The 15186-nt window shown below is 38.6% G+C and overlaps 1 protein-coding gene across 1 annotated transcript; it reads right to left on the reverse strand.

Annotated features, from left to right (window-relative positions):
• Positions 1-7570: 7570 nt before the first annotated feature.
• Positions 7571-8658, reverse strand: LOC121757507. The gene is made up of 4 exons (XM_042153041.1): positions 8536-8658; positions 8118-8423; positions 7940-8044; positions 7571-7861 (listed from the first exon to the last, which is right to left on the reverse strand). The coding sequence occupies exons 1-4, from the start codon at positions 8656-8658 to the stop codon at positions 7571-7573; spliced, it is 825 nt and encodes a 274-aa protein (XP_042008975.1).
• Positions 8659-15186: the final 6528 nt, after the last annotated feature.

The following is a 15186-nucleotide window of genomic DNA, read 5'->3' on the forward strand; positions in this document are numbered from 1 at the left end:
TAGAAATATATGCAGGGCTGAGTACACAAAGTACTCAGTGAACACATTGCCGAAAATTACACATATACATTTGAAAATATTGTCAAGACATCATCACAGTAACACTCAGGGGTGTTATTGAAAATGCCCGAGCTTACTAAAAATATTCACATTGGGCTGCAGCCTCTTTTTCCTGTACTTTAGCCATATCTGATCATATTGTGCCGCCGAGATGGTGTTCTCGCACGGTCACCTTCTCTACCCATCATGTCAGAGGTATCCTTGTGCCGGGAAGGTGGCCACCTTCCACGGTCACCTGCTCTGCCCAACATGTCAGAGGTAGCTTGTGTACACTAGTCCGAGCGGGGACACCACCCTCACTGGGACCCGAATTCGACTTATATCATCATTCTTAATTCACTTGGCCTTAGCCAAACAGATATGCATCATACAAAAACATTTATGGCAAGACAACATCTTTAAAAATCACGAACATGTGTTCGTGTTTTCATAAAATACGATTTGTAATTTTAATATAAGAAAGCTCACCTCGTTTTCTTAAAACTCCTTAACTTGAATTTCCTGACTCCACTCTTAACTCACGGAGATAACCTCTTGAAAACAAACAACGTACTAATAAGACTCGAGAAATTCACATACTTACAGGAATGCATGCCCCTACTTTATTTCTTTTATCATTTGTTCACCGTTAGAAAATTTTAGAAACTTGCATATTAATTAAATTGGGAAGATTAATTAATATCACTTCTTTATTAAACTTAATTATTTCCGTGACTTGAGAACGTCGTCTCCCTCTTTCTTTCCATTTATTTCCTTAGCGGCCGCCCGAGGCGTCGCGGGGCGATGCCGGTCGGCCACTCACGCCCATATTTCCACCTTTGACTCCTCGTATTTTCCCTCCACGATATAGGATTTAATCCCAAGATTTTGCTTAACTCACTTTCACCAATTACTTTCCCTCGAATTAATTATTTCATACTTGAGATACAAAGTCATTCGAATTATTCCTGAAATTAATTAATTAAAACTCTCAATTAACATTAGCCCTCAACATATTTATTTAGAAGAAGGCCCAAGACTCCAATTAATTAGCCCAAACTTTAATCAAAAGAAAAGAAAAAGGAAGGCCCAAAACATATATCCTTTCTCCACCATCGGCACTCCCTCTCCCTCTGATTTCTCTTCTTCACCAATTCTTCCAAAATTAAATTATTGGCCCAAAGATTTATTTGAAAGCCCAAGACTTAATTATTTTCCCACCTTATACCTCCAACTTAAAATTTTAAAGCCCAAAACAATTATTAACTCATCCTTATCTCTCCATTTTATTTAGTAATGCCCAACTAAAAATAATGGCACAAATCAAATAAATCATCCTATTTGCTTTATAAGGCCCGATTTTTTTTTAAAAACAAACAAAGGCCCAATTTCTTCATTATTTAGTGTGGCCCAACTAAAATGAATAAGGACCCAATATACTCCTTCCCCCATACGTGACTTTCCCCCCATTTCACTTCCTTCTCCAATTCCAATCCCTAATTGAAGAAGCGAGCAGCGCCTACTCTCCCTCACTCTCACGCCTCCTCCGGTGATAACGACACCTCTCCTTGTCGTCGGAGCTCGCCGGCTATCCCTCTGTCCCTTCCTCCATTTCACCAATTAAATTCTTAAATCTAAATTCTAAAAATCAGGGAATTTTAACAGCAGTACCTTCGCGCCTCTCTCTCCGTGGAGTCCTCTTGCCCGACGAAGTCGCCGACAGAGAAGGCGTCGCCTCTCTCTCTCTCACAGACGGTTCCACCACCGCCGCCGCAACGAGCACGACGACGCACCGCCACCACCGTGCGCAGCACAGTCGCCGCTGTCATCTCCAGATTTTCCCGTCGTTCAGACCAGCCGCCGCCGCCACGAATCCTCCGTCGCGGATCCGCCGTCGTCGGCTCCTTCCTCCATCATCTTCTCCTCTGCATTCCTCTCTCTCGGCTCCCCCTCTCTCTTCTCTCTCGGATCTGCCGCCATTACGCCGACTTCCGAGTGGTAAAGAAATGATATTCATTATTCTTCTTGTTTACTACTCCATTTTACATCTTCTAAAGTTCCATCCTTTATTTATAAATTTGTGTTTTTGGCCATCATAGATTTGGAAAGTAGACTTTGGCGATGAGGCAGCTGATTTTTGTCTAAGATAAGCCTTTGCGTTCTTTGCTAGAAATAAATTTCTATATTCTTTGATGTAGTCGTTAGTTGCTAGGATTTGCTATTCTTATGTTCTTTGCTAGGAGTTGTAAATTGCTAGTTCTTGACAGGGGCTAAAATCTTACTATATGCATATGTGGAAAGCAGAAAAAAAAACTTATGTTGTTGTAACTTGCCTTTTTATATGTGAAAGACTTTACTGCAACTTTCCACTGCTATGTGTACGTCCTCTTCCTTGTTCTGATTTGTTGGAAGTAATTTGGAGGGGTGTGTTGTTTGGTTGGAGGTGGGGTAGCGAAAGTGATTGTTATATCTATACATATATGTAGGCTGTGAAAGTAGCGTGGGTAGCAAGTTGTGGCATTCTTATCCTAATCATTCTCCTTTGTCAGGAGATTTGATATTCCCACGCTGCCATTAAATGCAGTATTAAATGCTGCTGATAGAAGATTGATCCTCCAGGATCTGCATATATTTCTTCTTCTTTTGAGTATTTATTTAATTTTTTATTTAATTATTTGATTATTTATTTAATTGTTTATTTAATTTGGTGTAGTTGTAATCGGTTCAAGTCTGCGGCCGTCCGTGTTGAAGTACCTGATTTTCGTAGAACGCAGGATGTATAAATTAAATTTTGTTGGACTTTTGTGGGATGTACCGGACATTAAAAATTTGATTATGGGTCTTGATTCTTTTATTATACATATATATATTTTTATATACTTGGCTGACGTTAGAAACAACAACGACACTCTATCGTGAACGACCCTCTATCGTAGTTCGAAATTAATTACGCAAAAAGTCACTTATATGTGTATAATTACACCAACATTATTATTTCTAATAATATCGTTTTAGCGGGTCGTTACAATTGGTTTAGTTAGTCAGTCTCTCAGCTCATTAAATCAAGTACTTTAACTTAACCTACCCTGTGAAGCGTGACAGCAGCCATCCCAATTTGTGCTCTACAAATGTAGAGCACATTGTAATTAAATATGTAATTATAATAAAATAAAAATGGTAATACTCATTCATATTCAATCATTTTATTATTACACTGAAAAATGTAATTAAATTAAATTTGATATGTAATAGGATTACTTAATTTATTAGTATTATTACCTAATTAGTTAATGATTATCGATTTTTTCATGTATTTTACACTTGACTCCAAACTAAATTAAATTTCATACTCTGTATGTAAATAGGAAAATATTTATTGTAACGCCTCTTACTCGATTCATAAACCATAATAAATGATGTCAACTTAACGTGTTTTCGTTGATTTCAGACAGAAATTAAATTTTGGGACAATTTTTTAAAAATGTAATTAGACTCTTACACTTATGTTTTCGAATGTATCATTTATTGATTTTTATAATCACTGTCACACCATATCTTTCAGTTTTCACTTAATTTCGATCAATTCTTTGGGCCAAATTCCGAATTTCAACAGCTATCCACTGTATAATTCAATGATATTCTCCTTAGAAAAATCTGTAGAACTGTAATCTTGAATAAGATCATTTTTTTTTAAAAGTAACTCTACGCTAGTCTTAAAAGAAAAAAAATCGAATAAAAGGCGCTACAGTTAAAATTATAATAATAGTCATTTACATCCAATTATTTTATTATTAAATAATTTTTAAATTTGTTAATTACAAAAATAACTACAAGTGTACATGTCACTTAATTTCTTAGTACTATTATCCAACTAATTGATAATTATGAAATTTATATTCTCATCTTGACTAAAAAATCATGAAACAAAATTAAAGGTTCATCTTGTTCTCTTTATCACATATTTTTTCTTTTATTCTCTCTTTTGTTTTTCTCACTCTATCAATTCATCTCGCACAGTGTCCATGTTTGCCGCAATCATAACAATCAACATTGGGACAATATGAAAGGTCGCCTCTCCCACAACCTCGGTCGCCCCTACCACCACGACCTCGTCCCCCACCATGCCAATATCATACACTTTTATTACAGTACATATCATCTTCTTCTGATTATAGGACTAAAAGGTGATTGTATATGTTTTTGCCATCAGTTTGACAACTAAGCATGAGCTAATACTTCACAACTATGATGAACTCATGCTTATTAAAAAGAGTGAACTACATAAATAGTACCGCAGATCCGCTGCACTTGATGAACGAGTTTGAAACTCGGCTCTTTACGCACACTGTAAGTAAACAAGTAAAACCGCAAACGGGTCAAACAGATTTACTGGACCAAATTGATCAAGCAGAACCTAGACCTATTCGAATGTCATCGGGAGCGCTATAAGAGCAGATATCAAAACCTTAACCCACAAATAATATTAATTAGTATAGGGAAGTAAGGATAGAATCCCACATAGATGGAGGTGTCGAGCATGTGTTTGTAGACATTTTGGAAGGTGTTTTTAGCTGCTGCCACGCAAACTAAGTGGGTTAAGATTCTACTTGACTTAGCGGATTAAACAGAACTCTATCTAACTGGTCAACTAGACTACCTACGTATGGAAAACATGCATACCGACTAAACTTGAAAAAACATTTAAATCTAAGATTAAACAACTAGGAGCACCTCAACTACAATATCATATTGGAAACTTACCTAAAATAGGTAGACAAAGAGCAAAAGTAAAGTGGGGACCAATTTTCCTAAACTGACTAAGGTGGCAGAAAAGCTGTGAAAAATAAAAAAGCAAAAGCAAGTTCATATTTGAATTTCTAACTACATGTACTTCATCTTCTTCATGTAATCAACTAAAATAGAGCATAAAAACAGAGCACAAGATGGATCAATGAAAAGAAAACAGAGCATACTTTAAAAATAAGACGTAAATGCAAAATTTAAGCTAGAACTACCAGATCTACTCTAACTGACCAAGCGGAAATGACATGCGAACAGAAACGGGCCATATTCATGCAGATCTGAAACAGAGAATACTAGATCTACGAAATTAAACACTAATCTAACATGAATATACTGAAAACAGACGTAAACAAGCTAGATCTAAAAGGTTCAACCAACGTAAAGGAGCTTATATCATGAAAACCACAAGAACTCCCATAATCACGTAAACAAGGCAAGATAAACTAGATCTATGAAATCAAACACGAACCAAACTAGATCTAAATGTCTTAAACGACTATCAATTACGAAAAGCATCCAACAAAATTTAAAACAAACTCAATATCACCAGATTCAACAAAAACACCAACAAAGACTTCCATAACTTTAAGATAACACCAAATCCAAACTCCAAAAGACAATATCCAAAACCAACAACGAAATACTACGAGATTTGACAACTAAGATGTCCAAACACCAGAAATACTTGAGAAAAATAGACCTAAAACAATGCCAAAAAGAATGTAAAGAGTGTATCTTCGCTCCTCGGAGCGGTGGATCAGCTAGGAAACGGCTAGTAATACGGATTCTCCCCCCTCCGAGCTAGGAGACAGAGAGCTTGAGCTGAGTTGGAGTGGATTTTGGACTAGGAATTCTATCTACTGATAACTATGAGTGAGAATGGTGAGCTCCCAAAGGCTACTCTCTTCCTTCAATGTTGGCCCCTTTATATATGGAGGCTTGAGGCCTAAATCCCTAGGGTATTCCTTCCATGATTTGACATATATACCCTTAAAATGAGGGTGCCTTCGAGTTCTCTCTCTTTTGTCCCACTTCTTGCACTGTTTGTTCCTTCTGATAATTCCCCTTGGTCAATTAGGCAGCTTTTCGGCAATTTCCACTCCATTTCTGCTCAATCTGCATCCGCTCGGTCAATCTACACAATCTACTAGACCCAGCAGCACCCTGCACACTTAAACTTGAAATTTGTGCATTATCTCTCCAAAACCAATGCATGAAACGAGTCTTATTAGTGTTGCAGAAAGTGTTCTGATTTCTTTACATGTATGTTTTCCTGATGCATCAATGTTCTGATTTTGATTTATCTCTTAAAGTGCATATGTATTCATCTTTTTGAATTGGAAAATATTTCTTGCTGATTTGAATTCTTATCTAGATGCAACTAAAAAACTATCGGCCGATGGGTTTAGTGATGGTTGTTGAAGCTAGTAAGATATCAAGCTTCAAGAAACATTTGCATTCGTTGATAGATGAGTGATATCATACTGGATTTCAACAGGTATGCGTTTATTATGATTGTCCCTTTTTCTCATCTCTTGGGTTGTTTGGTTGCTTTTGATTTACTCTGAGTGGATACAGATTGTTGTACAATGTTTTACTTGTCAAGTCCGCAAAGATGGATCCACCCAAGAACTGGCAGACCTATGTTACATTGTTTTTGACCGATTCCTTAGATTGGCAACGTACTGTGCGAATTTTGTTAATTATATGTGTGCATTTATAGCTGTAAAGTTCTTTGAGAATCCTGCGAATTCAAAGTAGTATGGTTTGCTCTATTCGTATTGAAATTTCATATTGTTTTTTCTATATTTGATTTTGTTCAAAGTGTCAATTGAGGGAAATACTGGCCACTAGATTAAACAAACTAGTAGTATATGTTGAAATAATTGAATGAACAATTATATAAAGCTCTATCTTACTGTAGAGCTGAAGCGTACCATGATCCATCTAGAACTGAACGGCGGAATTGTTTTGCAGCGGTTATGGTGTTGGGGTTACCGCAGCGGAAGACACGGAAAACAAACATATCCTTACGAATCTATTTAGGTGATTATGTATTCGATTCCAATTTCATGCATTTTAATCTAGATCTATATCAAATCACATCAACTCATACATAAACCACTACAAAAAAATAGCGAATTAGTGGAGGAATATTCCGTTGGTAAAGTTGAAAATTTCGCTAGTAAAATGAATTACCGGCGGATCAGCAATTACCGGCGGATCAGCGGCGGAATGAGGTTGCCTCTAATTTTGCGTTGCTAAATATTTTGCTGCATAATATTTTCTGCCGATAATGTTTACCGGCAGATTAGCAGCCAATAATGATTGTCTGTAAAATTCCGCCGGTAAATATTTGACTTTAGCGGCGGTTTAGTGGCATAATTCGTCGCTGCTAATACCAACGGATAATTTTCCATCACTAAAAACTGGATCGATGGGTTTAGATTTAGTTGCGGAATATAATCCGCCATTAAATATTTCGACGGTAATGCCCTGCTAATTATTTCTTCATATTATAATTTAAATTATTTGTTTGTTTAACAACTATTAAGGCAAAAACAACAATGGATAAACCAATAATGAAGTTTTCAAATAAAATAGATGTTTGATAATGTTATGCGAATTTTGAAACTAATACTTAGTAATATATAAATAAAGGATGCATCAAGTCATCTTTTTAAGAGTCGTCGTTAGGCTGAGCAACATATAAACTCGTTTGGTGGGACTAACATTGGCTCCCGAGTTCCTCCACCATCTGTTGCATACTCTTGAAATCCTCTTTTAGTTTCATTCTTTTCTCGCGCTCAGCTTCCAACTCAATCTTCCACTCGGCATCAACTTGACTGCTGGTCGAACCTGTAGTCTTTGTAGCAAAATTGTCCAAGAGGGTCGGTCCAAGGACACCAGTTCCAAGCATGCTCTTCTTCTTGTCAATGTCTTTCATAACCTCTTGCATGAAGATCTTATTTAAATTTGCGCCATCACCTTGCTCATCAGCAATCCTTCTCACTTTTTCCTAATAAATATAAATGTCAACAATGTTACTATATGATAAATCAATTGAATATATGTATAACATAGTATATAAACTTACATCCAAGTTAGCAGCCTTCTTGTAGGTATATTCTCCATTCTTGTGGTGTAATATCATGAATGCTTCGTGCATACACTTATCAATGGGAATACTCCTTTCTTTCGCCTGTTAATTAAAATACAATAAAACAAACATTAGTAAATACCATGAGTTTGATAGATGTACATATGACACTTACAATCTTCTGAGCTATTACAGCCACAGACACCGATCTTCCATGATGTCTGACATATCCAGTACCAGGTCCATTAGACTCTGAAAATTTGGCCCTTCGTGAAGCCTCCGACTTAGCTTTAACAGTGGGTTTATTCCAGTGTTCAACTAACCCATTCCACATTTCTTCTGGAACGTAACTCGGCTTCCCTACATTCACAGTTTTCGTCTTCTTTATGGCTGAAATAAAACCAGAGAATCTTTTTGCTGTCCCATTTTTCCAAAGTTTATGAACATCGTGCTCCCAGGAGTCAGGCCAAGAATAAGCTTTCTGGAGAAAATTTAAAACTCCTTGTTAAAATCAAATCATTTGACAAAGCAAAGTATAATGCACACACGTTTTTAATAATGCAACAAAGAACACTTTTAAAAACCATACTTACTTCAAGTTCTTGATAGTAAGCATCTTTTATCTCCTTTGGTGTCAACATCCAAGTAAAACCAGTGATATTTCGAATGCGCTTAAATGTCGTGGTTATCTCCCTTGACATCGAAGGATGTATCATTATGGTACGTGAAATGCAATTAGAACAAGCGTGAACGAGGGAAGTAACTAAATAACGTGGTGCATGCCACACGAGAGATGTAGAGGAATAAATCATCCACACGCGCGGTGCATGAGGAAGATAGTTAGTTAGATGGTATGTTAGATTGAGTGATGCTGTTATTCGGTACTTGCAGCATATATAAGCTGCCATTTCCCATTTGTAAAGCAGGATTGTGAATTAATGCAAAATATCTCTTCTTGTCCTTCTTCATCTAGTAGTGCATTGCGTATAGGTACTCTCTCGGTCGCCGTTCCGGTCACCGGTGGCCCTGACTTTGTACCAAGTAGTATCAATCCACGCGATCCAGCTTCCGCTATGGTGGACACACGCTCGGGTGATGTGCGTCGTTTGGAAGAAATGCTTGTTGCTGCAATGGCCGATCTATTGGCCAAATTGTCCGATGCTGATCGTAGGAGGGAGGATCTGGAAAAGCAGCGGGATCAGGATGATCTCTCCCGCGATTCCAACTTCAATGAGCTCCGGGAGGAATTTCTGGCACTTCAACTCCAGTAAAATGAGATGATGAATCGATTCATGACTCCTGGAGGTGGTGGTGCGCAAGGAGGCGGCCAGCCGAGGATGCAGTACTTTGCTACTCACCAATCTAAAGTCGGATTTCCGATCTTCTCGGGAGAGGATTTAGCTGGTTAGATTATACGATGTGATCACTTCTTCACTGTGGATCTAACACTGAAGGAATCTAACGTGCGGTTAGCGGTAATCAATTTTGAAGGTCGAGCTCTCCAATGGTTTCAGAATTGGTCTAAATACCAGGAGCATGCGATGGCTACTCCGTGGACCTTGTTCGTGCAAGCGCTAGAAGGATGTTTCGGCGATCATCTACTTGGTGATCCGATGACGGAGCTGCTCTCCTTGAAACAATCGGGTTCGTTTTTCTGACTATCACGACCTGTTTGAATTGCTTTTAGGTCGTGTCTAAATTCCTGAATCATATGCTATCAGTCACTTTGTCAATGGCTTGCGTCCTTATGTGCAAAAAGTTGTGAGACTTTTTATGCCTCAAACACTTGTACATGCGTATGCTCTTGCTAGACTCCAAGAGTTATCGAACCCGATGAAAGAAGGGTTTTCACATAATCAAAATACTAGGAAGTTTGGTGGAACTGAGAACAAAGGTTCGGCTAATAGCGGTGGTAATCCACCACTGTTACCTACTCCAATTACACCTGCTTTTAAGAGTAGGAGACTGTTGACTGAAGAGGAAATGGTTGATAGAAGGGATAAGGGGTTATGTTATGGCTGTAATGAGAAGTGTGGGAGGGGTCATCGATGTGGAAGGAAGCAATTATATCCGTTGGAGGTGGATGATGGTGTTGGTGGAGAGAATCTGGCTGAGGAGGTTGTTACTAGTCAGGAGGAGCAAGAGGTGGATGATAATCCTCTGATCTCCATCCATGCTATCAATGGATCTGCCTCAAGGGGATTTAGAACCATGAGAGTCACGGGGAAGGTGGGAAAAAGACATGTGTATATTCTAATTGACTCGGGGAGCGCACACAACTTCTTGGATTTACATTTAGCCAAGCAGCTGGGCTTGCAACCTACTCAAGTTAGGCCAGTAATGGTAGATGTGGCAGATGGTAATATGCGGGAGTGTGATTCAATGTGTAAAGGCTTGAAGTAGAGATGCCCACCGGTTCCGGTTCCGAACCGGAACCGTGGCCATTTTCCCGAACCGGAACCGTCGGAATTCGGGTCGCGGTCCGATTCAGGTTCAAAATATTTCAAACCGGAACCGTCACCGAACCGGCGGTTCCGGACGGTTCGGAACCGGCGGTTAACCAGCGGAACTGCCGGTTCGGGCGCGTATATCAAGGCATGGGGATGGGGCCGACGGCGGCAGCTTTTTAGCTGAAAAAACGGCGGTTTTTGGGACGTGAACCGGCGGTTAACCGGCGGTTAACCGTGAAAACCGGCGGTTAACTGCCGGTTCAGTGGTATCCGGTTGCGGCGCGAGACACGAGGAGACATTGCGCAGCTTTTGCAGACGGTTTCATTGACCGAACCGGCGGTTTTGCCCGGAAACCGGCGGTTCCGGCTGTTTTCCGCCAAAAATCGCCGGTTTTCCGAAAATTCAAATTTTTTTTTTTCAAATTTCAAATTCGAATTCTTCCATTTTCCCCCCCATTTTTATCTATAAATACCCCCCTCTATCCTCATTTACATTCACCCCACTCTTGTGTTAATAAGAGTTTCTCTCTTCAATCTCCCAATTCTCTCTCTTTGTCTCCAATTTCTCATTTGTGCTATTGTGCTTCCATTTAATTACGCAAGTGCTACTCTTATTACGCATTGTTATACACTTATACTTGTTCCCGTAGTTCTATAAGTTGTCTTCCTTTCTCAATTGCTAAAACAAAAAAAAATATTATTCCATATTTCTACATTTCTACATAGCAATAGCCAATATGTCTTCATCCCGAGAAGGTCGTGTTGATAAGGGAAAGGGAAAGGCCAAGAGGCCATCTCGGAGATCCGTTATTGATGAAATTTCTCAAATGAACATGGATGAGTGGCAGGTTAATATTTATTATCTACTAATTTAATTAATTTTGAATTACATTACATTATTGTTCATAATTTTATTTTGTATTTACAATACAAATATTATTTTGTAGGCTCGAGAAGAGCAAGATGTGGCACATGCTATTGCTCTCTCTCGCTCTCAATACCAAGGCGATGCTTATGTTGGTACCGGTAGTGGTGCTCCCGGTCGCGGTGCCTATTCACAACAAAGTCCAACCCCTGTGAATGTTGATGAAGACGATGATGATGATGACGACGAGGAGGAGGGGGAGGAGGTAGAAGAGGTTCAAGAAATGCCACCCCCACCACCACCAAGGAGTCGGCGTGGTGACCGTGGTCGTAGTCGTGGTCGTGGACAACCTCCTCAACCTCTTAGACCAGCTGAAAGGTCTTTAACCTCAAACATCATGGTGAAACATTTCAAGAAGGTACAAGATAGTAACGATCCTAACACTTATAATGTGTATTGCAACTATTGCGAAAACGTATACACATTCCGAAGGGGTGGAGGATACGGTACATTTACCCGTCACATGGAGAAAGCGCATCCGGTCGAGTTTGGTATCGCTCCAACCCAAACTCAACTCAACTTTTAACATGGAGTCGGGACCGGGAGTGGGACGGGTTCATCCCAAACATCAGGTACGTGTAGCAATACTCTTTTGAAATATGATCACAAAAATGCTCTTAATGTGATGTCTAGATTTGCCGTTATGAAACATTTTCCATTCAATGCTTTTGATAACGATGCTTTTGAGTCGAGTATGCGGCAAGTTTATAATGCCGCTGCAAGAAAATTGAGTCGAACTTCAATGACTCGAGCCGTTGTTCGACAATGCATGGAAAAGAAGGCGCAATTAGGTACGTTTATTATTAACTTAGGGCATAAAGTTTCTATTTGTTCTGATGTGTGGACTGATTGTTTTTGGAAAAATTCGTATATGGGCATCACTGTGCATTTCGTTGATCACAGTTGGACTTTAAACAAACGTTTGATTGCATTTCGGGAATTTCCCGCACCACACACTGCACAAGCAATTGCTCAATTGATCATTCAAGTTTTGAATGAATTTCAATTGATCAATAAAATTTTTTCAATTGGTTTGACAATGCTAGCGCTAACACTGCTAGCATAGATGAACTAATCAGTGCATGTTCTCCTGTTATTGATGGCAAATATTTTCATGTGCGATGTATTGCCCATATTTTGAATTTATGTGTTCAAGATGCGATCGATTTGTGGCAAAAGTATGTTGATCCTATTAGAACTGCTGTGAAGTTGATTCATAACAAAGCTCCTATTGGTAGAGCTTGGAAGAGATATTGTCATAGTAAGTAATGTAGGTACACCAACTTTCGTTTGGATGTTTCAACTCGTTGGAACTCGACATATGATATGTTGGAGTCGACTTTGAACCACATTGAGTATTTATGTGATTTTTTTAGAAGTTGTCTTCATGTTCCTTCTAATTTGATTTTGATACCCGCTTGTTGGGACCACAACATGGATTTATTTCGATTATTCCGCGCTTTCAAAAATGCCACTGTTGAGTTATCTGGTGTTTATTATCCTACTTCTGTGCGCGTTTTGGAGCATTGCATGTATGTGGCAATTGGTTTTAAAACTTGTGTGAAAAATACTCAATTCATTGAGTTGAGGGCAATTTTATTTTATATGGTTGAAAAGTGGTTAAAATATTTTTCACGTATTCCTAACACTTATGTATTGTAAATTGTAATGTATCGTTGTCCGTTACAACTCAAAATCAATAAAATTTATTTCATTTTCTCCTTATTCGTCTTATTTGTGCTTGAATTATGCATTGTCTTGTTCCGATTTGTTGTATAAAGCCAAATTTTAAATTTAAAAAAAAAATAATAATAATTGAACCGCGAAACCGGCGGTTCGAAAACCGGAACCGCCAAAACCGCCGGAAAACCTGCGGTTCCGAACCGTAACCGGAACCGCCAGTTTTCGAACCGGAACCGGAACCGCGAAATAGCCTCACGGTCCGGTTCCGGTTCCGCCTCCGCCAAAACCGGAACCGGCGGTTCCGAACCGGAACCGCCGGTTTGCGAACCGTGGGCAACACTAGCTTGAAGTGGGTGCTAAGAGACACTACTTTTACTACTGATGAATTACTGCTGCCACTAGGGAATTGTGATATGGTCCTTGGTATTTAATGGCTAGAAACCTTAGGGGTTATTCAATGGGATTTCAAAAATTTGATTATGGATTTTAAACTCCACGGCAAGAGGTATGTGCTCAGAGGAGGCCAATCCCACTAGAAGGTGCACACTGTCACTGAGAAGGAAATGAATAAGATTATCACCAATTGCCCTGATGTTCAACTCTGTTGTATCCGAGTTACTCAGGATATTACCGAAGGTTCATAAAAAATTATGGCATTCTCTGCAAACGTCTTAGTGATCTCTTGAAGAAAGATGTCTTCAAATGGAATGCTGAGGCTGATGCTGCATTTCTGGAATTAAAAAAAGTGATGATGAGTCCTCGAGTGCTGGCTTTACCTGATTTCTCCTTGCCCTTCACCATTGAAACTGATGCATCTAGCTTTGGCATTGGGGCGGTTTTGATGCAAAATGGTCATCCTCTTGCTTTTATAAGCAAGACACTGTCATCTAAACACAGACAACTCTTAGTCTATGTTAAGGAACTCCTTGCCATTGTTTATGCTATTATTTATTGGAACCATTATTTGGGTAGTAGATCCTTCACAGTGCGCACTGATCAAAAGAAATTGGCTTATTTGATGAAACAAAAGCTTACTACCTCAGGGCAACTGGATTGGCTTTCTAAATTGATGGCTTACGATTTTGAAATCACATACAAGAAAGGAGTTGAAAAGGTGGTAGCTGATGCACTTTCTCGAGTGCATTCTTCTGAGATCTTGTGCATGACAATCACTTCTGTCTCCACTGTGATGGTTTTGCAGCGGAAATCTATTTAATTTGATTGAAAGGTTTACATCTAAACGTGCTTTTATCCGATTGTAAACTAGAAACATGTTCATAAACGTATAATCACAGATCATACTGAATATATGAAATTAATAACAACATACCGTAAGAATTCAAGAGTTGAATTCTATCATCTTCTTCAATTGATCTCAACCACGAATCTTCTGATCTGTTCCTTTAACTTGGAATTGACCTGTGTGGGCATAGCTTGTCAAATCCTCAAAAGTTGGAGAAGAATTGAAGACCGAAAAGAGAACCCTAAAAAAATTGATATTTTTTTCTCTCTACAGATTCCAGAGATCGAATTTTATCGTTAGAATAATTATCTGTCTTCTCTTCTTCTCCCTTTTATATTAAGTTAATTATTTTGGGCCAGACCAGGGATCTGTGGATGATTGGATTAGGCCACTGTTCAGGCTTTCACCATTTAAATTTAAAGCAATTTAATTCAAGCTCAAACTTAAATATTATTATCATCCACTATAGATATAATATTGACTGCTCGTCCAAATCGAAATTACGAGTATCCCGGGACTTCCTCTTTAATTAAATCATTTTCCGTGTTTAAGATCTAAATATCCATTAATTAATATCAAGTCTGCTATTTGACTTTTATTAATTAATTTCTTTTTCCAAGAGTGGTCTAGTTTAGAAACATTATTTATTATTCATATAATAAATTTCAACTGGCCAGTTTTCTGAATAATAAAAGCTTTTTCTAAACACCTCTTGAGGATATTATCAGACTGGCCTCTCCCAGCACACAATTCATTGCAATAACAATACTAGCATCACTTAGACAATAATGATCACTACCCAATCTATCAGGATTCTTGGGCAACGAAATAACCTCACTATTTGATAAGTCAAAGTAGTTATCAATTAATATTGTATGCTCAATGTTATGTCAACAATGATTAAGAAATGACAATCACTGAGACCTCATCTTTCAGTAAATAG

The sequence above is a fragment of the Salvia splendens genome, chromosome 12, assembly GCF_004379255.2.
Source record: "Salvia splendens isolate huo1 chromosome 12, SspV2, whole genome shotgun sequence".
NCBI classification, from domain to species: domain Eukaryota; kingdom Viridiplantae; phylum Streptophyta; class Magnoliopsida; order Lamiales; family Lamiaceae; genus Salvia; species Salvia splendens.

What these genes read in the sequence shown, in the direction of transcription:
- LOC121757507 (XM_042153041.1), bottom strand. Translation starts at nt 8,658, where the DNA reads ATGATACATCCTTCGATGTCAAGGGAGATAACCACGACATTTAAGCGC. An exon ending in CTTACTATCAAGAACTTGAA is followed by an intron (nt 8,424 to 8,535) that starts GTAAGTATGGTT and finishes AATTTTCTCCAG; the next exon opens with AAAGCTTATTCTTGGCCTGA. An exon ending in AGAAGGCTGCTAACTTGGAT is followed by an intron (nt 7,862 to 7,939) that starts GTAAGTTTATAT and finishes TATATTTATTAG; the next exon opens with GAAAAAGTGAGAAGGATTGC.